This window comes from Macrotis lagotis, chromosome 8 (assembly GCF_037893015.1).
Source record: "Macrotis lagotis isolate mMagLag1 chromosome 8, bilby.v1.9.chrom.fasta, whole genome shotgun sequence".
Lineage (NCBI taxonomy): Eukaryota > Metazoa > Chordata > Mammalia > Peramelemorphia > Peramelidae > Macrotis > Macrotis lagotis.
This window is the reverse complement of record NC_133665.1, coordinates 27,597,984-27,623,304: the sequence shown is the minus strand read 5'-3', so window position 1 is coordinate 27,623,304 and position 25,321 is coordinate 27,597,984. Positions and strand designations below refer to the sequence as shown.

At 43.1% G+C, this 25,321-nt stretch overlaps 2 protein-coding genes across 9 annotated transcripts in view; both read right to left on the bottom strand.

The window, feature by feature from the left end:
- Positions 1-557: 557 nt before the first annotated feature.
- Positions 558-15,570, bottom strand: MYORG (myogenesis regulating glycosidase). 4 transcript variants are annotated; one of them, XM_074196578.1, is made up of 2 exons: positions 15,468-15,570; positions 558-8,614 (listed from the first exon to the last, which is right to left on the bottom strand). In XM_074196578.1, the coding sequence occupies exon 2, from the start codon at positions 8,546-8,548 to the stop codon at positions 6,410-6,412; it is 2,139 nt and encodes a 712-aa protein (XP_074052679.1). In that variant the 5' UTR covers positions 8,549-8,614; positions 15,468-15,570; the 3' UTR covers positions 558-6,409. The 4 variants fall into 4 exon arrangements, with proteins under 4 accessions (XP_074052679.1, XP_074052677.1, XP_074052678.1 ...); XM_074196576.1 differs by having other exon boundaries at positions 15,440-15,549; XM_074196577.1 differs by lacking the exon at positions 15,468-15,570 and adding an exon at positions 15,118-15,224.
- Positions 15,571-18,451: 2,881 nt separating this feature from the next.
- The window catches only part of SPMIP6 (sperm microtubule inner protein 6), a 45,461-nt gene continuing 38,591 nt past the window's right edge, over positions 18,452-25,321 (bottom strand). For 3 of the 5 annotated variants that reach the window (XM_074196580.1, XM_074196584.1, XM_074196581.1), the window contains 5 exons: positions 23,717-23,829; positions 21,837-21,912; positions 21,214-21,418; positions 19,169-19,237; positions 18,452-18,623 (listed from right to left, as the gene is read on the bottom strand). In XM_074196580.1, the coding sequence (XP_074052681.1) occupies positions 18,518-18,623; positions 19,169-19,237; positions 21,214-21,418; positions 21,837-21,912; positions 23,717-23,829 (569 nt within the window). In that variant the 3' untranslated portion in view covers positions 18,452-18,517. The remainder of the gene's footprint in view (positions 18,624-19,168; positions 19,238-21,213; positions 21,419-21,836; positions 21,913-23,716; positions 23,830-25,321) is intronic. The other 2 variants (XM_074196583.1, XM_074196582.1) reach the window with 2 other exon arrangements.

Below are 25,321 nucleotides of genomic sequence, written 5' to 3'. Positions count from 1 at the left end.
CTGTTTTCTGCAAAGCTGCTTTCTCATTTTCCTAGCAATCCTTGTCAAATATGGAATGCTTCCCCTAGTTGTTTTTGTTCTTGGTTTATTGAATTCTTGTGTTAATTTGTTTCTAGGTCTTGTTTATTTTTCTACATCCTCATTTACTTTGCCCCCTTGGTATTTATTCTTTGTATTAGGTCATCTTTTTTGGCTAATGCATTTTTTTAGTCTCTGCTGATTTTTCCATAAAATCTTATTTGTGGGAATTTCTTTCCTTACCCCATTCCCTTTTTTGTTATTTTTATATATTAAGCACACTCACTTTTTGCTGTTTTGAAGTTTCCTAGAGGAGATGGACTTAGGCAAGCCTGTTTATTTATTTTTCTAGTTTTTAATTCATAGCTCTGCACCTTTCTTCATTCCTAGTGAATAAAATGCCAGCTACCTGCTTTGTTCATGCCCTCTATCCTTGTCTAATCAAATCTCATATCCTGCATGAAGTCTTCTCTGGACATCTTGCCTCTCCTCCTCTCCCCCCCCCCAACCCCCAAACCCTCCAATTATCATATAAAACATTGTTCCTCTCATCTAACAATAATTTATTATTCAGTTATGTCTGATTCTTCATGACCCCATGGACCAACTGTCTGTCCATGGGGTTTTTGTGGCAAAGATACTAGAGTGATTTGCTATTTCCTTAACATTTTTTTGTTGTTTTTTAAATTCAGGTGGTGGTTAAATGACTGCACAGAGACTGTCGCTGTGCCACCTTATACATACTTTTAAATCAAATTATCTTTTTTTGTATATTGTCATAAGGCAGCTAGGTGGCACAGTGGACAGAGCACTGAGTCTGGAGTCAAGAAGACAGATAAATTCAAATCTTGTCTCAAACTCTTCTGTGTCCTTGGGCAAGTCACTTAACGCCATTTGCCTCAGTTCCTTGTTGCAAAATAGGTTGAAGAAGGAAATGGCAAACAACTTCCATATCTTCGCCGAGAAAATCCCCTATAAAAGGGTCAAATCAGACATGACTGAACAACATATTTCATACCTCCAAAAGACTGTCAACCTCTTGATTTCCTAAATGATAGGGATTATGGTTCATCTGTGTTTTTATCTCCTCCAGTAGGCATTCGTTACGCTTGTTGATCAATGCTCTGCCAATTTCAATTAACAGCACTATGTACTGAAGAAGTGGGAGACAAGAAGATCTAAAAGGGCAATTTATTTCAAATCTGAGCTACAACATAGCCCATGATTTCCTTCCCTCCCTTTCCCCACTAATGTCCCCACCCCCAACCATAGACCCAATCAGACTGTTCCCTAAAGGAAAATTCTTTCTTTTTCAGGGATTATGATTAGTGGAGGAGAACACCAGGGAGAGGTTGTGCTTATTCCAAAGATGCAGGGAGTAAACAATTATACAGAGACATCTACACACACACACATATACACAGAAATACAGAGCCATACATATAAAAATAAAAATACATTCTCAGTCTCACACACACAAATATGCAGCCAAACATATAACTATGAAAATATATTCTTAGTTATATACACATAGAAATATGCAGACATACAGACATACATACAGATATGAAAACACATTCTCAGTCCCACACACAAAAATAGGTGGATATATGTATATATTTGAAACATCACAGAGAAATATGTAGCCAAACAGGCATACTGATATGAAAATATATTCCCAGTATCATACACAAAGAAATATGTAGCCATACAGATATGAAAACATATTTCAGAATCACATACACAAACATGTAGCTTAATATATACCTGTGCAAATATTGTCACACAGACCCAGAAATATCTGACCATACTTACATATAGATATGAAAACACATGACTCTCACAACAACACAGAGAATTATGTAACCATACAGGCATGAGAGCATTCTCAGACATACATATACATACTCACAGTCATACACACAGAGATTATAAAGCCTTGTATAGATAGATACAGAGAGATATGTAACAACACAATAACAAAGACATGGAAAAAACCTCCAAATGTGAAGCCCTTTTTGTAACTGAAAACTCTTTATAACCAAGTCAATTCATACCTTCCAGTTTTTTTACCCACAGATCTCTTTAAATATAATACAACCACATTGGACAATTCCTTGCTTATGACAGTTTCTGCTTTCTGTGTTTTCTGACTTTTTTCTTTTACCTGAAATGTTGTCATTGGTATCATCGGATTCACTGAGGTCTTGGCTCAGGCAGCTGAGTGGTACAATGGATAGATTGATCAAGAAAACCGAGTTCAAAGCTGGCTCAAAACTATAGTAACTGTGTGATCCTGGGCAAATCACTTGACCTGTTTCTCATCTTCAAAATGAGGATCATAACTACTCTGAAGAGCTACTATGAAGATATTTGCAAGAGGGAAAATATTTTTAAAGGACATGTCTGACATACAAAAAGTACTTATTTATTCTCTTTCCTCAAATTCCATCAACAGGTAGCGCTTCCTTTTTTGATCTTACATCTAGTCTGTAGTTTGTTTACCTAATTATTTTCATGTTTCCATATTAGACTGCTTAAGACTATTCTCCAACAGTTAAGTGGTCAAATGACAAGAATAGGCATTCAAATTTATTATGTGCCTATATGCCTTAATGTTTTAAAATATTTTACGTAAGCTATCAACTCCCATTTGAAAAAAATGCTCCAAACAACTGAGAATTTGAGAAATGAAAATTAAAGCAATTCTCCAGTACTACTTCATGTCCACTGGATTGACAAAGATGGCAAAAGAAGAAAATGATAAATTATGGGAGAGCTGCTGAGGAACAGGGACATTAATGTGCTATAAGTAGAGTTAATAATTGGTCCAGCCATCCTGGAGAGCATTTTGTTATGATACTCAAAGAGTCACTAAATTGTGCATACCCTTTGACCCAGGTATACCACTAATATGTATATACCCAAAGAGACAAAAAAAGAGCAAAAGAACACACATGTACAATAATACCTAAAACAGCTCTTTCCATAGTGGAGAAAAAACACCCCAAAGCCCACCCCTGGGGTAAGGAGGTACCCACCTATTGGGGAATGTCTAAATAAATCATGGTGTATGAAAAATGAAGAAATGAAGGGTTTCAAAGAAATTTGGGAAGACCAGTCTGAGCAGATGCAGAATGACATGAGCAAAACCAGATATAAAATATCATTAAGAAAAAGAATTCTGAGTTTAGAACTGATTGATACAATAACAATACATGATTCCAGGGGACCAAAAGCTAAAGCATGCTACTTACCTCTTGGCAGAGATGATGGACTCAAGGCATAGAAAAAGACATATATCTTTGGATACAATCAATGAAAAAATGTACTTGACTTGATTATATATATATATATATATTTGTCATAAGGGCATTTTTTTTAATCAATGAGGATTGGGAGAAGTAGACGAGAGAAAAAATGCTTATTAACAAAATTTTTTTTTAAAAAGGTAAATTAAGGGGCAGCTAGGTGGAGCAGTAGATAGAGAACCGGCCCTGGAGTCAGGAGTACCTGGGTTCAAACAAGTCCTCAGACACTTAATAATTACCTAGCTGTGTGGCCTTGGGCAAGTCACTTAACCCCATTGCCTTGCAAAAAGTAAAAATTAAAAATTAAAAAAATTAAAAATTAAAAATAAAAAGGTGAATTACTTGAAGGGACTTTTGCTTTCCTTTGCATTCTTAGTACCTAATCTGATACATGGTAAAGATTTAATAAATACTTGTTGGTGGCTGATGCAGTCACTCATGAACGTATACACACACACACACATATGCATTACATATACCTATACACTGGCTATGGAGAAAGACTCACATACACAGAGATCTAGCTATGGGAAAATATTACTATAGATATATAGAACCATAAAGAACCACAAAGCTTCCCAGCCAACATTCTGCCTCTGACAAACATATATACATGGCCACAGAGAGTCACACAGTTACACAGATGCTCAACCACACACATATACACTCAAGATTCCTTCACACACGAATACACATATCTAGCCACAGAAAAACATTCACATAGACATTCCTATCCCCAAATAGCTAGTCATCTCCCTCACACACATATGCATATTCACATACAGATATCCAAGACCTCCCATTCATATCCCCAAACCAACCCTCACACACATATAGCTTCAAAGATGCAAATACTGTCAACCCAGTCATCATTATAAAACACAATGAGCCCTCCCCCAGCCATTTATCCTTGTGCACAGATATATACAGTCATATAGAGCCAGTCACACACATACCCAATCATATAAAGAGACAATCACCATGCAGAAAGACTCATGGACAGTCACAAAAAAGAGACACTGACAAATAGATACCTGGCCCAAAAGACATCCATAGCCACAGAGAGACAAAATTTCCAGTTATGTGTGTACATACATATAGTATGATTCTCACATTAAGGCATCCCTGACCCATCTGTAGATCTGACTGGGGCAGTATTGAACAGATAGGCCTTGGGTCAGTCAGTGCAGCATTAGGACATATGATCCACTCTGTCCTTTCTCTTTGCCAGTCCAGTCCCTAGGGTATAGTATAGGTAAACACCAAAGCTTGGGAACAAAACCCTCCAAGACTCCACACTTAGTCATGGCCCCAAGGACTCCTGATAGTTTGTGTGTAGCCACCTCCTCTTCTTCTTCCTAAATTGGGGTCAGGAAAAGGGAAGGGCAGGACTGGGAAGACTACACACCTGAAGCTTCATTATTCTTTCACTCTCAAAGAGAAGAGATTTCAGTCTCTTTTCAGACAAGAGGACCCAGACTGTTTCAGAGAGTTCCCATTTGTTTACTCCCATGAAGACTCAATTTTCAGAGGGGGCATCAGTGGCAATCATGAGCAAGCCTAGGTTGCTGGGATTTCTTATAGAGGGAAAGGCATATGAGGCTGGGATTACAGAACACATAGCTCTTTGGGAGTAAGAAATAGGGTTTTATTCCCTACCCTAACTTCAATCTTTTCACATTACCTTTTCCATCTTCTCTACTTCCCTAAAATTTTTTATTCTCTCAAACCAGATGACCACTAAAATTCATTCCAGTTTTAATATCTATGGTACTTTGTGAGGAGAGGGATTTGCATCAAAGGGAGGAGGAACTAGAAGTGGTGGCAGCTGGAATTAGTTAATAGAAAAGGGAGCTGGACAGGTCACCTTACAGAGCCACTTCTCCACCCAAGTTTGTTCTGAGAAGGAAACTCTCAGATGAAAAACAGGGATGTGAAGGTTAAGCAGAAAGTAGGGAGAGGTAGGAGACATCCCATTCTCAATCCAGCTAGATTTCATCTTTATGCTTTTTAATGACTAACCATGTGCAAAGAAGAGCTGAGCAGGGGATGACTTGGTGACTACCACCCCCCTGCCCCCCACAAGCTCCTACCATATCATTTTTGAATTGGGGCCACAAGCATATGTGGCTCATAAGGAACATTAAGTGGTTCAATAGAAAAATAGGGAAGATAGCTGAATGGCACAGCAGACAGATCCCTGGCTCTGGGGCTAAGAGTGGGGAGATGGAGGGAGATCAGTATGAATTTGGGCTAAGACCACAAAACCCATATCCCCTTAGGAGTTAGAAACAGGATTTTATGCCAACCCCAACTTTAATCTTATCTTCTCCCCTCCAATCCATTCCTAAATTTTTTTTTAATCTCTCAAACTAGATGACCAGTTTTCTTCTAGTTCTAAGTCAGTTTATGGGTTTATTCTTGCTTCTTTAGCCAAGGAGACTACAAGTCCCAGAAAACTTGGGAAATAAGTTCTTAGGAGATGGGAGCACTGCACACTGGGAGCAGGACCCTAGCAATGGCTATGAGAATGTAGATTGCAGCTTTGAAGGGAGTTCTGTATGATTTTCCCTTGGGTAAAGGAGGTTCGAAGGTGAGACTTTGACTTAGCCTTCTCCTTCCCTTTCCCCTACTCGTCTCAGAGGAACAAAGGTAGATGTTTGTGTTAAAAGCTTTCAGAAATACTCAAAAAGATTAGGGCTGGGGAATTATGGAGGAGAAATTGGTGATGGATTAGAACCAAGAGCCCTAGTTCAAAGTCTCTAGGGGAGGGAGGATATGAAGATGGGGCTATGGTTGCTGGATAGATGGTTCTAAGGAAGAAAGGAATTGAGTCAAGAGGCAGGATTAAGGTCTTGGTGAGGGGAAGGTCCAGAGTCTAAACTCTCCAGGGCAGGGTTACAGTTTAGACTTCAGAATGGTGTAAGGAATAGTTTTTGAAGGGCCTGGTGGTGAAGTGCCTGGGAATAGAGCCAATAATGTTCCCAGGATAGGCCCTCTAAGAGGTGAGGGTAGGGGGAGAGAAAAATGAGGTTCCCAGGTTAGGTCTTTAAGCAAGTAAATTTCTAGAATAAGTAGTGTTAGGACACCCAGGTAAAATAGGCAACTTCGTCCAGATCCACAGGGTAATCAGTGAGCAGGATGGGCGCCTTGACAAAGAGCTCTCCCTTATAGCTGCGCCACTTCCCTGCAGGCAAGTACACGTCACGCTCCTGCTTCCCTGGTTCCAGCACAGGTGCCACAAGCAGGGTGTCACCAATAAGGAATTGAGAGTCCACTCGATGGGCGGCTTCGTCTCTGGGTGAAATCCACCAGAGAGGCCGAACTATGGGATCCCCGGTGTCCGTCACCTCTCCAGCCAGTTCCAACAGCAGAGGGGCCACCAGCTCTGCCCTCAGCGCTGCAAACTTGCGAGCTATCTCCACCACCTCCTGGTCATAAAGCCAGGGAGGAATAGAAAACTGCATGGCAGGCATGAAGGCGGCCACCTCCAGCCAGCGCACATAGAGCTCGCGCTCTGGGATTCCAGTGTTGCCCCCTCCCTCACTGGTGGTTTGCCCTGGCACGGCATTGCCACCTATCAGATCGGGCAAGATAAAGGGATACCCCAGCATGCTGATGGTAAGCACCGCTGGGATCAAGGAGCGTAGACCCAGTTCGTGGCCCCACACCGAGTCACGGTCAATAAGGCGGAAGAAACAAGAGATGTTCTGTGACTGGTAACCCACGCGCACTTCAGCCAGGGAGAAGAAAGGCAGTGCCATCTCTGTATAGCGCCGGCTCCAAAGGTTGGGGTCAGCCAGTGGGCGAAAAGTGCTGAAGTCCCGGGGCAGATAGCTCACTTCCCCGGCATCAAACTTGAAGGATGAGATTGAATACTGGGTGCGAAGCCTCCTCAGGTGACCCTGGAACCATTCTCGGGCAGCTGGGTTGGTGAAATCTAGGACGGCCCCAATGCCATTCCACCAGCGTACCAGGGCTGGCAGCCGGCCTGTGGGCTCCCGGACAAAAAGCCCCCGCTCCACACCTTCACCAAAGCTGGAGGAGTTGTAGTTGACAAAGGGGTGCACCCACAGGGTGACCCGCAAACCAGCTTCCTGCAGCTTCCTAAACATCTCCGAGGCATTGGGGAACTTGGCACTATCGAAGGTAAAGTCCCCATAAGCAGGCATGTACATGTCATCAATTTCCAAGTAGCTACAGTTGAAACGATATTTGCGGATCTTCTCGGCAAAGCGCAGCACCTTATCTTGGTCCACTGCTTTCCCATAGAGGGCCCAAGTGGACCAGATTGGGTCACGAAAGGCTTCTCGAGCTGGCACCTTGGACGGTTTATTGAAGTAACGCCGCACCATGTATTTATGGATTGATGTCACATCAGAACCCACACAAACACGGTAACTGAGCTCAGGCAGGGGCTCACGGCCCACTGGTGGCTTGTAGGATGTATTTTGGTAGCGGGCCTGTAGCAGGAGAGAGCGTCCAGTAGCATTCCAACCCAGGTGGAAGGGCACTGAATCATTGACCTTGATGGCCACTGCTTTGGATGACAACCAGTATCGCTCCAGAATACCCCCAAAGGCGGCTCGAGAGGAGTACACGTCACTGGTGACAAAGGGCTGGGGAGGCTGGATACCAGCTAGCTGGATGGGCCAGTGCTGGGTTCGCATCTCGGCACCACCATACCAGTGTACATCCCCCAGGAACATAGTATGCTCCACAGAAGAGGTAGGAGCCAGCTCCTCCCAGCGTACACGGTAGCACATGACTGTGTCCTTGGGTCTCACCGTCTGAATAAAGAAATTGAGGGGGCCTCTTGTGGAGCGAGAACAACTCAAAATATCACCCTCTCGTCCACAGGACTCCAAGTCTAAGGCCCCAGAGTTGAAGGCTAGACGGAAAACTTGCTCTCCCTGATGGTTTCGGATGGAGAAGCCACCTGTCCGGAGTTCCAACAGCTCAGCCCCAAGGCGCTCTGCCTTTCGGAGAGATATGCTGTAGTAGCACCACGCAACCACAGCCGCCAAGACTAGGAGGGACCCCAGCATTACAGATCCCAGCATGGGTTTTAGATCTTTGGATGGCTTGGCCTTTGGTGGGGAAAAGTTGTCAGGAAGGAAGGTATACATGGTTGTGGCAGCTCTGGCAGCAGAATCCTTCTCAGCTCTCTTTCCCCTTCGATGGTAGGGCTGTCTCCCTTTTTGGGAATCCTGGGTCATAACCCCTCAGGCTTTCCCCGTAGAGTTACATAACCAGATCCATTGAGAGCTAAATAACTGTAGTGTCTGAAAAAAGGGGGGAAAGAAATAATGTTTAGTTCTTTATAGCTTTTTTTTTTTTTGCTTTCGCAAGGAAATGGGGTTAAGTGACTTGCCCAAAGTTATTCAGCTGGGTAATTATTAAGTATCTGGGGCTGGATTTGAACTCAGGTCCTCCTACCTCCAGGGCTCTATCCACTGTGCTACCTAGCTGCCCTCAGTATTTAGTTCTTTATGATACTTCTGAACTCCTGTAATCATTTCTTCTACCCTCCTCCTCATATCTTCCTGTCCTTGGTCTCTAAAAATATATATTTGACAGTATCAGAAAAGGAACATGTCCTTCTACCCACCCCTTCATATTTTTGACTAAAGTGTAGGTCAAAGTCTTATTTCTTAGCCCAGGTTGGTCTGGAATGATTTTCTTGCCCTTTGTTCATCTTGTTTTGGTCTGAGGTAAGCTAGGGTGAGATCTTTTCTCAGATCTCAGGTTCCTGGGCACTCCTCCCCATGAAATCTCCTTCCAAACCCTGATGAAATAATCAGAAATATTTGACTTGATAGTTTAAACCATTTCCAATACTCAAAAAATGAAGATGCAAACAACTCATATTTATTTTAGTGCTTGAGGGTTATTAGAATTTTTTGGGGGGGGGTGGTTTGCAAGGCAATGGGGTTAAGTGACTTGCCCAAGGTTGTATAGTTAAGAATTAAGTGTCCAAGGCTGGTATTCGATCTACTGTACCATCTAACTGCCCCCAATGGCTATTAGAATTTAAAAGATTTGAGGGCAGAAATTCTCCTACTTTGTATCCCCAGGGCTTAGAAGCTAGTAAATGTTTAATAAAAGCTCTTTCATTCTTTCATAAAGAATATTTCTCATAACAGCCCCATGAGACAGATATTTCAATATCAGAATCATAACTATCAGTTCTGGTGTGTGGTAAATTCAACTGCAGACATAGAAACAAAGATCTCAGGTCACTGCTGAGAAGGCTGCTACCAGGAGAAGTAGCAAGGTGGGCTAGAGAGGCAGTCACCTGGGTTGTGGAACCATCTGGTAGATTTCTAATTTTAACTATAGATTCTTGCAAACTAGACAAGCAGTCCAGTTGTACTTACTTGCTGAAGCAGTACAAGAATCGTCATTGCCCTCTAAATCACAATGCCCTAAGGAAAAGCTCTGGTTGTTCTATTCCATATTCCAATGATCTGTAATTTTCTTGGTTCATGTTCTCTACCTACCTTTCCAAAGTCTCTCCCATCCTTCCTTTCTCTTCCATTCTCATAGCTACCACCAAATTTGAGTCATTTTGCCTTTTGCCTGGGCAAAACAATGGCCTCCTAACTATTCTCCCAACCTCATCTTGTTTCCCTTTAATCCATTCCAAATATGACAGGCAAACTGACTTTCTTAATGCATAGCCAGGACCTTTGCTCAAGTTCCCCAGTGACCAAAAGATATAAAGTCCCAGTTCCTCAAGTTGGCAGAGTGGTCCTAAACCTAACAATTACCTCTGTCAAATCTCATTTCTTAGCACTTCCTTTATATGAACTCTTGATTGATTTTTCTCCTCTCCCCTTGAACATGTCATAATAATTTCCTGAAATGTTCTTGTTCTCACTGCCTATTCAAATCCTAATCATCTTCCAGGGCCTATTTAAAGAGCCAACTCCCCTAGCTAGCCTTCTATTCCAGTCCATAACAACTTACTTTTTCCTTTCGACTTTGTATTATTTAATTGGCACTTATACACTATCACTTTGCATTGTTTGGAAGCTTTGTGAAAAGCTACCCTAAAGTCTTATTTTCACAAACAGATTATAAGCACTTTAATCAATTGTTTGCCATGCTCCACAGAGCCTAGAACATAACACATTCTCCATAAATCTGTATTTATGGTTTTCCTGGAGAAAAGGTAAGCGCTTTGGTAAGCGCTTAGGAAAAAAGAACAATGTCTTTAAATAGAAAGCTGTGAAATGATTTCTTTCTTTTCTGTGAGAATAGAGACTCAGGGGAGATCTTTCTCAGACCAGCTTCCATCTCAGGTATAGCCATACCAGTTCTCTCCCATTCCCCTATCCTCATTCCATGCCTCAGACAAACTGAGAATGGGAAAGACTAGCTTAAAAAGGTCAAGTTTTCTCACTGCATTTGGGTTAGCTCCAGTCTTCCTGATCTGTCTTGCCAATGACTCCTTTTTTTATAAAGTTTTTGCAAGGCAAATGGGGTTAAGTGTCTTGCCAAAGGCCACACAGCTAGGTAATTATTAAGTGTCTGAGACCAGATTTGAACTCAGGTACTCCTGACTCCAGGGCTGGTGCTCTATCCACTACTACACCTAGCTGCCCCTGCCAATGACTCTTGAGGAGAGTGAGGTTGACTCTTCACAGCTTTCCCTCACTTAAATCCAATTCATTTGCAAGTCAAGACATCACCCTCTTGATGTCATTGATCTGCTTTTAAGAATGAAGGACGAACAATAATAAGCACTCTGATTCTAAGTTTTTCTTTAAAAGTTGAGTTGAAGAAACATTTTATGTCAGTTGTCCAGGAATGAAAAAATGGCTAGTTATGGCCATGGTAATTTGCAAACCTTAAATTGCTATATAAATTACATTATCATCATCATCATCAAGACTGTCCTCTCCTTTACTTCTGTCTATGCTACCCCCCCCCCCCTCCATATTGAGACTCAGATATACAAACAGCCACATAGAATCACAGTACTCCAGGGCTGGCATGAAAACTTTGACACAGTTAGTTATGGTCACAAGCAAGAATACACAGAGAATGCCACAGACAAACATTGAATTACTGGGTCTGTCTCTAATTCTCCAATACCAAACTTCTAATCAGGGACAGAATGGAGCTTGGGTGGAAAGGAGGAAGATAAGAGGCCAAGTTGTATTTACTCTTTCTATCCCAGGAAAAACAAATCTGGGAGGAAGTGCCAGCTATAAAACAGTACTTTGAACTCAGTCATCCAAGTTTTTGATGCCATTGCTTACAGCTTCAGCAAAGGTGATGAGAAGCAAGGCTCAACTGGCTTGCCCAAGGTTGCAAATTTCTTGACTTGGAAATTTTATTGTAATGAGAGTTGGGGTATGAACTCATCCCACCTACCCTTTCACATTTTGACCCTGTCTAAATTGTAGGTCTAAATCTTTAATTTTTAGCCCACGTTGGTCTGGAATGACTTCCTTTCTCCTCTGTTCATCTTATTTTGGTCTGAGCTAAGAAGGGTATCTATGTGCAGGGTAAGATGTTTTATAAGCCATCCCCATGAAATCTCTTTCTGGTCAATTGTATGTAGGGAGAAGGGGCAGGGTATAAAACTTAAAAAGCCATCTTTCCTTGACCTTTAAGGAGATAATCCAGACCCTGACAAGAAAACAAAAAAAAAAACTCACTTGCTAGTTTTTAAGGCCTTCTACAACCTCTGTAATCCAGTCCACAGAATACTCTGACCCCTTCTGATAAGACTATATAGTTCAATGGCCAAACCTTACTTAACCCCACCCAGTTTCCAAATCATCAGCAAGATCCAACTCATCTTTCCCATCTTTCCCCTCTTCCCATTCTATGTGGAAAAGGTCTTATACTTGAGCATATTTTGAGGGAAGAATGTAAACAGAAGAAAGAAAATATCTCTATTCTCAGGGATAATCTGAGCCACAGGTTCTTCTCAGGACCTAATGATGTTTATATGTTCTATTTATTGATAGTTAGCATATTAGAAATCAAACAAATTTTAGTATTATAATGAAAATAGTATCAATGTTACAGCCCTGAAAGGGTCCCTGAACTAAATTTTGAGAACTGATGCTCTGAGCTGACAGGACACCTCCTGCTCAAACTGATTCTTCCCTTCCCTAACTTCCTTCAGCATTTCAGCCATGAACTCCCCTGGAAACAGAGGATCTCCAAAGTTAGGAGGGACTTTAGAAGTTAGCTGATCCTCTTCTGACTCATTTGCAAAAGTAAGGAGCCCAAAAGAATGATAACCTATATATTTAATGAAATTTTTTATTGATTGATTTTCACAAATTTTTTTTCCCTCAAAAAATTATTTGTTAGAAGGCTTGGGTCTCTGAAATAGAAGACATATGGGAGGAAATTTAAGTGATATATGATATTAAAAGATACAGATACAAATCTATTAAAAAAAAGTCATTTGGTTCAACTAACACCTGAACAAGACTCCCTTGAAAGATCTCTGAAGGGGTTATCAAGTTTCCAATTGAAAGTCTCCTTTTACAAAGAGACTTTTTTTTAAGGAAGACAAGAGTTTTAAAAATTCAGACTATTTAATGCCCAAAGCAAGAGAATATGTAATGTATTCCGAGTTCTGTTTCCCTTCCTCCTCTTCCCACAGCATTGAAACATTACCTTTTGGAAAGGTAATACTGGAACTTGGAAAACACCATGGAAAAATTTATCAAAAATAATTATAAGTACCAAACTCCTTTTTTGCAATTCAATTTAATATGAATTTGCTATATCATCCTATTTTGGGGTAGCTCTAATTATTAGGAAGTTTTTCCTTATCCTGAATAAAAGTCATCCTTCCTAACTTTGATAAAATCTTTGTTATGCCTTATTTCCTCAGCTAGACTGGCTTCCCAAAAGGGCAGTGCTTTTTTTCTCTGTTTCATCCACCTACAGCATGGAGGTCAGTTGCACTACAAGCACTATGTAAATTTGAATGAACGAAAGCCTCCTTATGTCCCATAGACCAAAATTAGGGCCAATGGATGGAGATAGATTTCTGCCCATTACAGTGAAAAAAAATTCAGATTTAGAGCTGTACCAAAACATCCTGGAGATCCCCATCAATATAAGAGTTCAAGGTATAATGTGAAAAAACCTAGAGAGGTTGTCTAAGTTTCCTTCCTTCTCTGAGATTCTGCGATGGGGCAGATAAGGATATGAAAAAAATTCACTAATGGAGGAGATAGACATGAGGGTACAAACACAGACATGGACAGGTCCTTTATGTTGTTTCCAAGTTGAGAAGCATATTTATTGTAGTAGTAAGGAATCATGTAGGTAAGATGGGAAAACTATTTAGATGTTGTACTCAAGCTGCTGCCAGTTTGGGCAGCTGCTGGAAAAGAGTGGCTTAAAATTCAAGTTGGATCTACACTAAGGGAGGGTGCTTTCTGTAGGGGAATGGCAGCTGTTTTGCCTGGGGTGACTGATAACCCTTTCAGATTCACCAGAACACCACCCTGTAATCAGCATGGTCTCCCCAGCTGTCTGCCCGTGGGATACTCATTTATCCTGGGAAGGGATGTGAGGTCTGCCACGCATTTGTCCTGGATCCTCTTCTCTATTCAGTCACTTAAAAAGTCTGAGAAGTGCCAACCTCTCTCCCACAAACCTTGTGGCTCTGGGGTTTGTCTCTTTCCCAGCCACCCCCCATTCTTTGCTATTTACCAGAGTCCCACTCAAAAGCAACTTGATCGGCAGCCCAGACCTCCAAGCCATGTAGGATAGTGCCAAATGCAGCTTGGATAGGATGTCAGAGAACTGGCTTAGTCCCGGGATCCCAGCCCCCACTTCCTGAGCTCCTCTTTGCCCCTTTTCTAAACCCCTAAGGGCCTTTCTATTGTGGCTCCTCACCCAATTTCTCTGTTCACCCAGCCTCCACTTGAGCAGCTCCACTTCCTGGTCCCTCAGGGGGTTAGTCTCATTCACACAAACAGTAGCTCCAAATCCTAGAGGGGAATCCAGAGAGGACAAGCAGCTGGCTAGTCACGCTGGAAGCCATAGTCTGAGTTGGGACTAGATCTGGAGCTTAAAGGAGCTGTAGAAATCATCTGGTCCAGCCTTCTCCTTTTCAATATAAGGAAACCAAGGTCCTGCTTATGTTCACCCAGGTTGATAAACGGCAAAGCTGGGAACAAACCCAGATCTCCGACATTTTTTCCCATTACACAGGTGTCCTATTTCTCCGCCTGGGACTCCTTTCCCTAGCAAAAAGATAGATTGGACTTTCCAGAGTTTCTGGGTTCAGCTCTTCCACGAAGTGTTTTAGAGCCCGTGACTGATTTATGAGGGAGCTTGGTTGGAGGGCTCCCTTAATCACCCCCAAATCCAGCCTGCAGCCAAGCCTATCTCAAGTCTAGCCCGGAGCCGGCTATCCGAAGCTGGGAGGAGTTGTCCTCATAGAATTCTTTAGGTCCCATTCTCACAATCAGGTTTCGCTAGAGCCCAGAGGTTGGGCCGGGCTCCAGGTGGGGTCGGGGGCTAGAGTCAGAAGCAACAGGCTAAGGTAGGGCTCAGGCAAATTCCGAGGTCCTAGCAGAATTCCTCCCCTCCACTGCCCTGTGCCAGCCCTCGAACCCCCCCCCCCAGCGCAGCTACCTAGTACCCCCACTCTTCTCCCCTGCTCAGGAGCGCCCTAGCCCCCACTAGAGATCAGAGACCCTCCCGGGCGCAGATCTCCCTTCCCCAAAAGTGGCTCCACGCCTCAGACCCCCCATAATCCGCCAGCCCCGGCCCGGAAAGGGGGAGCACTTACGACTCAAGCTCAGTCGCCCCAGCCTGGCGACTGTGGGAGCCCGGCCAAGGGCACGCGCGGGCCGGCGGAGCCTGCCCCCAGGCAACGGCTCTGGGGCTGTCCGCTAGGGCTTGTTTACGCGCCTCCGCAGCCCCGAGGCGGCTTCCAGGGCTCCCAGGGGCCTTCCAGTGCGCCCGGCGCCAGCCCTGCCCAGACTTCCTAGGGAGACCCGCCCCCATTCTGCCCCTCCGACCCCAGACCCCGGGGCTCCGCCCCACCGCTCCCCGGGGAAGCCCCTTCACCCCTTTTGCCAGCTCCCCAGGTCCGTCCCCAGGGGACTCGCCTCTTCCCAGCAACTTCTTGAGCCCCACCTAGGCAGCACTCCTCCCCTTCATTGGAGAACCCCGAAAGATTGCTTCCTTCCCTTTTCTGGAGGTCCCACCACCTCTCCTCCCCCCTTCTCCGGCCTTCTCCCTTTCTGAACTCCGCCCATTCTGGGCCCCAAACTCTGGAGCATTCCTCCCTCTCTCACCTCTCACTCTCCAACCCGGATACTCCCTCCCTTCTTTCCCCCCACAGTCCTCAGGAGCCCTTGAAAGCTACTTGCCCTTTTTTCACCCCCTCCAGGACAGTGCTGGACGGAATAGCCCACCTTCTCCCAGTCCCACCCCCTCCCTTTACTGGCAAATGTAGTCTTAGAGATAGTTTTTTAACCTTTTGGGATCTGGACCCCGATGGATGGGTGTCACTAACATACCATCCTTCCATATAATGGTTTTAAATGCATAAAAAGGCATAAAATTACAAAGGAAAGCAATTATTTTGTCATTTATAGTGTCAAAATGTTCAGGGACACCAGGTTCCTTATTTTAGAGACTCATTGCTGGAGGCTCAAGGTAAAGAGAGGGAGATGGAGCTGGTGTTTGTGGTTGTAGTTATTTGGTGAGATTTTGGAAAAAGGGGAGATAGGAGACAGGTAAGTTTCTGCTTTCCTGCTTTCCACTTGCTGCTCGGGGCTCCAGTTAAGGTATAGGTGCAGACCTCCCCCTCCCCCAAGTGGATCAATTAACTTGAATTGACAAAACTGGGTCCTGAAGGACCCCAAGACCTTCTCCCCTGAAAGATACATGGACTCTACCCCCCTTTTCACCTTCATTCCCAGCACCTGTTCCTCTGTTTTCCAAATAATCTAAGATAGTGTGTCTTCCTAATTTCAATGAAGGTTTGAAGACCTGGGGCTCAATTCTAGCTCTGCCCCTAATTGGTGACCTTGTCTGCCAAAAGGACCTGGACCAGAGGATCATTTGACTCTCTTATAACCCTGACATTCTGTGGTGCTATGTTTAGAATCTCTTTCTACAACCTATGACCAACTTAGGCCCCCCTTCCCTTTCACCAACCTCAGGATTATTTATAGCATTGCTTGTGTTCCGGCTGGGAGACCATGTGAATCATTGCCTATTTTAAGAGATAGTTTGAGCAGGAATAGATGGGAGTGTCCCCCTGCCATTTCTTCCCCACTCTCCTCTGCCCAGGAGACTCTGAATACTAGGGTTGGTGTACCAGAGGACACCAAAATAAGGCAGTATAATTTGCTCATGTCTTTTGTGTTGTTTTAACTATGTCTGACTGACCCATTTTAGGTTTTCTTGGCAAATATTGGAGTGATTTCCCATTTCCTTCTCCAGCTCATTTTACAGATGAGGAAACAAGCAAACTGGGTTTAAGTGACTTGTTCAGAGTCACAAAGTGTCTGATTTGAACTCAGGTCTTTTGCCTCCAAACCAGTATTCTCTCCACTGCGCCACCTAGCTCCTCTTTTTTTTTTTAAGGTTTTTTTTTTTTTTGTAAGACAAAGTGGCTTGCCCAAGGCCACACAGCTAGGTAATTATTAAGTGTCAAAGGCCGGAATTTAACTCAGGTACTCCTGACTCCAGGGCCAGTGCTCTAGCCACCCCCTCCTCTTATCTTTAAGACCATACAAAATGGATAGAAGCTTCTGCCACTCTTTCCTGTCCCCTCTGTGTCAAAACTTTCTGAAAACTTTTAGGAGGACAGATACCTTTTGCTAAGAGGCTAGACTACACAATCTATATTAGAGGAATATCTCCAGTCTATAGTCCATATTCTAATTTGTTTCTCTGCTTTATTTCATAGATCCTTGAAAAGGGAACCAGAAACATCTTTGAATTTAATGAAATGGGCACAAGGGATATTGGGACTGTGACCAAGGTGGGACTGATGAATACTGTACTGGATTGAGAGGATGCTGGGCCAGGGATGGGGCAATTAAAAAGAAATGAGGGAGAAGTATAATGAAACTTTGGGGGAGAATCAAGTCTTGAGGTAAGTCTCTTCCCATGGTCCCACAGTGCTTTGCTCACAGTAACTCTTGAGATATTTGTTGCCTGGTGGATTAAAAGTCAGGCTTCTGGGCCCCTGGAAAGTACTCCAAATATTTCTGCACCTCACTCTCAGCCTTCATAGTGCATGGTCCAGAACCTGATTCTTATTTCTCCTATGGAATCTGTTTCAGGGAGAAGTCTAGGGTTTTGATCCATTGTATCATCCTCCTGATTCCATGTCTACCCTGGTGGGAAGAGATGGAGAGATGAGGATGAAGTCCTTGGTTTGGACAGTTGTGTGAAAAGAAAGGTTAGAGTGTTAGAAAGTATGACAAGACTTTGGAGCATAGCAGTCAAGAAAAATTTCATCAGTTCCCCCAAAGCCACATGAAAAAAAGGTAAGGACTTGGACCATTCATGTCTTTGCATCTCTAAGCCTAGCATAATTTATAGTTATGCCCAATTCTATATGACCCCAATGACTTTATCCATGGAGTTTTTTTTCTCTGATTACATGTAAAGATAAGTTTTCAACATACATTTTTGTAAGATTTTGAGTCCTAAATTTTTTCCCTCCCTCCTCCTCCATGGGGACAATTACACTGAAGTATACTGACATGGTTTGCTATTTCTTTCTCCAATGAATCTCCATTTTATAAATGAGAAACTGAGACAAACATGTTAAGTGACTTTTTCTGGGGTCACACACAACTAGGAAGTATCTAAGACCTTTGAACTCAGACCTTCATTGTACCACCTAGCAGCCCAGTATATAAGTAGGTGCTTAATACTTTTGTTCAAATTAATTGGACTGGGGCACACTTTTGGGCTGAGTGAGCCAGCATTGGCTGTTTTCTACCCTTCCCTGGCTCTAGTTTGGGGAACTGACAGAGCCCCACCTTCCAACGATCAAATTGGGATGTTACTCCAGTCTCTCTCAGGGGGAAAGGAATGAGGGAATTAGGGGAGGGAGGTGTCTAAAGGGGCTTCACAAGAGGAAGAAGAAGATATTTGTAGGGTGAGTGGCATTTGATTTATTAAGCCACCCCACCCTTGGCCCTGACCACAGCTCGGCTCTACCAGCAGCGGTAGACAGGGTGGGTGTCCGACACAAACTCAGGGTGAATGATGTAGTGATTTCTCTGGGGTCCTCCAATCAGCTTGAAGTGACTCGTATTCCATCTGCAGAGATGAGAGAAAATTAGAAAAGACCATCCCATCCAAAGAGATAATATGAGCCTCATCCAACTGGCCTTAAACATTTAACCCCTGGGCTCATATTTATAGTGGGCAGGTCCTGGACCTCTTGGCTCCATTGAATGGTTTAGCCTGACTTGTATTCCATTGGAGGCCCAGATGTTGGTAGGGAGGATCACAATATAAATACAGAAGTGGAGGTGGGATTTCCTGTTTTCAACTCACATCCTTAGTTTTTACATTCATTACCTCCAATCCTAATAATGATCCAGCTCTGAAGGCCTAATACTATATCCTCAGGATTCTATTGTCCTGGAAGCTCAACTCAAGGACTAAAGTACCAGAACAACAGCTATTAAAACAATAGTATTCTCTTCCAGGACTAGACATAAAATGATCCCAACCAAAAAAAAAAAAAAAAAAAAACAAACACCAAATCTCCAAAAACAAAACATGAAACTGAGGGAGACAATATCCAAAGAGAGGTAGGGGAGGGAAGGACCACTCACCAAAGGAGTCAGGTGACTTACTTAAGGTTTGTATAGTGATACATTGATGAAGGGGGGGGAGGTGGCCTGTGGTTGAATGGAGGGGCACTCCTGTAAAGGAAAAGGAAAAAGAAAAAGAACTCAAACTCAGGAATGTGCAAACTAAATTTAGTAAATTGATACCTGTTGACTTCTGAACCTATCTGATTATCCAAATCCTACCTGTCCTTTGATGCCTAGTTTAAGAACCTCCTCCTTCAGAAAGCTTCCCCTGACTGTTCCATCCCACACTGTTCTCTCTCTCTCCTCTGAACATCTAGGGTATTTATCTTCAATCCTCTGGAAAGTTTTTACAAATGACTTTATATCATTCTGCATCACAGGATTGTCTCCCTGACCAGACATGGAATTCCAAAGACAAAGATTATGTCTTTTCCTTCTTTGCTTTCCCTATAGCACAGGGAGCACCAGAATTGAAAACTTAATGTGTATTGAATGCCCCAGTAATTTCTGTGTTACGTTCTCTATCATGAGGGCTGGTATTTTTATACTGCAGGTGTACCAGATTTTGGGGGGCTCTTGGAATGAATTTAGAATCTTGAGGGATTATGAAATGTAGGCCTGGAAAGAACTTTAGAGATGAGTTAGTCCAAATTCCTTATTTGACAGGTGAGAAAACAGATTCTGGAGAAGAGAAACCCACCTGAAGTTATGCAGCTAAGTTAGTGACCTAACCTCGAGGCCACTCTTCAGTATTTCAGACCCTTTGGATGGGAGTTCAGGACGCTTCATGTCCTATGGATGGGGACCCTGTTTCTCACCCTTACATAGGCTCTTATGTCTTCCAAAGTGCCATCACCTATCAATATTTTTTTTTTTAGGTTTTTGCAAGGCAAATGGGGTTAAGTGGCTTGCCCAAGGCCACACAGCTAGGTAATTATTAAGTGTCTGAGACTGGATTTGAACCCAGGTACTCCTGACTCCAAGGCCGGTGCTTTATCCACTACGGGACCTAGCCGCCCCCTACCATCAACATTTTTTAGTGGTCAGGAGACCTAGACACTTACTATTGCTGTATGAATTTGGACAAATAACTTCCCATCTCTGAACCTGCTTATTGGTAAAACTGGAATAATGATTCCCACCCTGCCCATCTTCCAGGGATATTGTAGGATTAAGTGACAGAATACATATGGAAATGCTTTGCAAATTATAAAATAAAAGATGGATGTAATACATCAAGACCCTTGTTTCTCCTCACCCCCCCCCCCCTTAGAGACTGGAAGAAGATGTGACCATCCTTTCCATTTCAGGGACCTTCCTATTGGGATCATAAGATTTAGGTTGTGAGTACACTTAGAATTCAACTAATCCTGCTGCCTTCATTTTATAGATGAGAAATTGGGTGACTTTTCCAATATCGCTCAGATGATGAGGAGCAGAGCTAGGACTGATATCATTCCATCTTCTTTCTATAGTACACCAGGCTTTCAAACAGTCACACAGCAAGTTAGTGGGCAAAAGTGGGACTAGGATGCAGGTCCAAGTATTCCCTGAGTCCTCCAGTCCCCCCATCCCCCAACCTCCCCATCCCACCCCAGGAGGGGGCCTTAAGGATTTCCTTTATTCTAGGGCTTCTACAGGTTCAGACAAGTTTATTTCCTTAAAAAAATGAAAATGTGTGTGCGTGTATATCTGTATGTCTATGTGTCTGTGTGTATGGGGAGAACAGGAGGATTACTAGGGAGAGAAGATGATAGTCAGCAGCTGGAAGCTCTTTAAGGCATATCTTCTTCGAGTGAATTTGAGGGGCCCTGAGACTGAATTGGGAAGGTAATGTTGGGACTCCCAGAGCAAATAGAAGTAGTTTGGGCTGATCTTGAGCAGAAGAGGGACAGATGATTAGGGGTGTCAGAAAGCCCCTGAAATCATCCTGTCTACTCTTCTACCTCCATGCAAGCCCATCTTATTCACCCCTCTAATATAAAATTTGTTCACCACCCTCAGAATTTTTCTCCTTTGAGGTCACCCTGAATTTCCTCCACAGTGATAATCACTGTAGGGTACACCAGAGGATCCCTGCAAACCTTACAGTCAGTTGGGTCAGATGGCACTCGTTGCTGGGCACCCCTGTGGCATAGTAGTCCATGCCTCGAAGACAGTAATGTCGGCCTGTGCAGGGGCTCTCATATCCCTGGAATGGTAAACGGCCAGGTACTGTATACCTTGGCTGGATGGCTGGCAGCTGCTTCCTGGACAGTGAGTTCAGCATGTTGACCACCACCTCTTGTTCTGCCAGAACACAGAGAGCCACATGCAGGAGAGAAATAGCAGACAAACAAGAAACACCAAGAAATAAGAGATGAGAGACACAGATTACAGAGTAAGACAATACGTAGACAGAAAGAGATGGACAGAAACGAATCATAGAGATATGGGGAGAGATTGATATAGAGAGAGCAAGACACAGAGAAACAGAGACAATAAGTCCAGAGATATGGGAAAGGATAGAAAGCAAAAAGGGGACACAATAGAGAGAAACAGTGTTGAGACATGAAGAGAAAGATAAATACAGATAGTCAATTATAGCAACAGGCAGGTAGTCAAACAGAAGAAAAAAAGTAGTAGGGAGTTATATAACCTCTATATACTTCTTCCAGAACCTCCCCAACCCATTCATGCTTTTAGAGCCATATACATGGCCAATTACCATAGCTGTTGAAGCGTTCAGATTTGGGGGTATATTCCAAGGGCATTCCTCGGATCTCTGTTTCCAATCCCACTTCCTAAGGAAAAGAAGAGCAGCCTTAGACTCCACAGGAGAAACAATTCAAAGACCAGGACCCAAATGTAGTTCCTACTTCCTTCTTCCTATAGCCCAGGCAGTCCCTTTGACCATTCTGCCCCTTCCTCAGCTCTTAATCTTCTCTAGGAACTGTTACATACACTCACTGTAGGTTTGTGTGTGTGTGTGTGTGTGTGTGTGTGTGTGTGTGTGTGTGTGTGTGTGTGTGTGTGTGTGTGTGTTTTCAGAGTTGGTTACCTAGCAACATCTTCCATCCTCTCTCCTCATATCTCTTTCCCTCCTCACCTTTCTCTAGGGTAAACATATCCTGGCCTATTTCCTGCCCTAACTCCTCTAGTCTTTGTCTGTCTGAGATGGGTCCTTCATTAGAACAAGTCTGAGGGTAGTATCTACTTCTTCCCCACCCCTGCCATTTTCCCTTAAGAGTTTCTCTGAAAAGTCTGTTTTTTTTTCCTGTCAGATTTTATCACCTTAGTCATCTTCAATGATGGATTGACATTTTGGAATATGGCTCCGTAGTTCATATTTTTCCAGATTTTGTCTGGAGAGGCTCCAGAAGCTAAGCCCATCTACACTCTCTCTTATCTTTTTGGAGAATGACTCCATTCTGGCTGTCACTAGCCCCAAATCCTTCTACTTCCATTTACATCATAGTAGGCCATTGATTAACCTGCTTGCATCACAGAGGGCACAGGGAGGGAGGGGCCTCTGGGTTTCAGGTTGTAGAGAAGAGCTAAAGTTCTCAGGAAGTAGGTGGGGGACTGAAGGGACCTGCCCAGGGCCATTGCTCTACCTCCAGGTGCCATGCTCCTTCTCTATCCAGATAACTCTCAACATTGCTATCCCCAATTTGGATCATTCAGGAAAGAGCACAAGATGTATGATCTTTTCAGAATGAGTAGAACTGCTAAGGGGGAACTCTATATATCTCTTCTTCTTCTGATAATTCATGCCATGTTTCTACCCTCCACCCCCACATGATCTGTCACTGGAACCCAGATGTCCTACAATCAACCATTAGTTGCTTCCTATGTGTGTAGACACAACAAAAATGGAACAGTTTCTGTCCTCAAAGGACTTGCCATTAGCCCAACCACTTTACAGCAAATCATTCTGGGCACTCATTTCCTTTTCCTTTTTCTGCCCTGGCCTTATCATCCGAACAGCTGAAGTTTTAACCCTTGGCTGTTCAGCTAATCTCCCAGCCTTACCCACCCACTCCCCATATCATCCAAGTGCCAGTAAAATACCACCCCTTCCTATAGCCTATGCCCCCATAATCCTGGTAATCTCTCTTCCCCTCTTAAATTCAAATGTCTTTGATTTTTGTATCTCTTCTCACTAGCACTGAAAACATGCCTTGTATTATTAACTTTAAAGGGTTTGATTTTTTTAAAATCTTTTGCAACTTATTCTATAAACTTCTTCAACTGTATCTTATCCATTTGTGTATCTCCTATAGCACCCAGCCCCACTGACTTGCACAGGGGGAGATGCTCAGGCAATTGCACTGATCTATGTATTGATATGCATTCATAGATGCTTTGACAACAGATGGCAATAGTTGGATTCTTTGAATTTTTTAAAGGGGAGTTTGGAGAGGGGGAAACATGCAACCCAAAGGAAAAAAAAGCTATAATGGTGGTGGTTTTAGGTATGATGCCAGAGTAGAAGGCAGAGACCTGAGTGAAAGACAGAAAGGAAACATTAACCTGCACAAAACTCCCTAATCCACCCTCTTCCCATTCCCATACTTGCCCATGCTGTAATAATTGAAGGGATACCTTTGGCAGTCTTGGGAGGTAGGTAGCATATTTGTTCCAACCTGCACTGTTGTATGGTCCTGTCCTCCACGTTGCATACCTGTCTCCACTAATAAAGGTTGGGTTGCATCTCTCTGTTAAGTCATGATGAGAGGGGTAAGGAGAAATAGAAAGCATATCATTTCTCCCCTGCCCTACCACTAATCAGGCCTCCAGCCTCAAAGGCCTCCCTTCTGTTTTCTCTCCTGGTCGAGAGTCAATTATAAATAACCACACCTTCTCAGGCCAGGGGTTCTTATGGAAAAGCAGCTCCTTCCAGATGTAAGGAGGGATCAGGACAAGATTCAATTCCAGGGGTGTTACAAGGCTCGAGAGAGACACAGAGTTTAGGCTGGATTCAGCTCAGAAGACTTTTTCTTCAGTAGCCTTTTGGACTTGGTTCATTCTGCCAGTCCCAAGGTCAAGCCTGCTCCAATTCCTCCTCTCCCCAGCTCCCACAGGCAGTTAGATTCTCTGTCTAGACTCTAATCATTTTACTTCTCCCCTGCCCATCTCTCCCCAACCTCCTTAGCACTAGTTTTAAAATTTCCCAATTCAAAAAAGCTCAATCATTTTTTGGGTCTCCTACTTTGTGCTATTCCATCCCCCATTTCCTATATCCCACACTCCATATATCTCATATAGCCAATATCCTATCCCACTCTGTCACTGAGTTTCCTATAAATTCTTTTAAAAAATCTTTGGAATTCATTCTTTCTGAGACTATTGCAAAAGCCTCCTAATGGATTTCCCTGCATCATATTATCCTTTCCTCCTCCCTTTCCAGGTCATCTTACACAGAGTTCCCAAAGTAATCTTTCAAAAGCACTTCATTGTAATTATTGCACTGCCTGACTAAAATGACTTCTTATTGCCATCATAAGGGAAGAGGGTAACAGGATTTGGAAACTATTAGGGCATGGGGGAGGGGAGCTGATGGTGGTGGAAAGGGATCTAAATGAATGAGCAAATTCTGGTGTCCTTAATATAAACAAGGAAGCCAGAAAGGGAAAAGATGATGAGTTGTTTTAGGTACATTGAACTGGGAAACCAATTAGACATACAGGTTATGTCCATGTAGTCATTAGAAATGTGGGTTTGACATTTAGGAGAAATCAGGGCTAGAGATATAAATTCAGGAATAGTCCATATAGATTCTGATAATCAAAAGTCAAGACAATGTATTTGTTAAGCAAGGTAGGGGATTATAAAGGAAAATGGGAAACAAATGAAGACAATGTCTTAGGACATGACTATATTAACAAAATAGAAAAATAAAGTGAGAAGTATAGAAAGAAGCCAGAAAAGGAGACAAAGAAGTAGTAGTGATGATATGGGTAGGATAAAGAGGAGAAGAATTCAGTATCACAGAAGTCAAGGGAAGAATGTCTCAGTAACGGGGCGGGGGGTCGTTTAATAGCTTCAAACACTGTAGAGAAGTCAAGAAGATGGAATAAAGGAATTTGTGATGTGATAAGATAATTATTAATGTGACCAAAGAATCTGCTGTGGCCATCAACTTTTTTCTCCTGTAAACTTTCTTTACCTAGTCAAACCAGACTCGACCAATCAAGGTTCTAGCTCAAA

Coding starts and splice junctions, on each gene's coding strand:
- MYORG (XM_074196578.1), bottom strand. CDS start 8,548: ATGACCCAGGATTCCCAAAAAGGGAGACAGCCCTACCATCGAAGGGGA.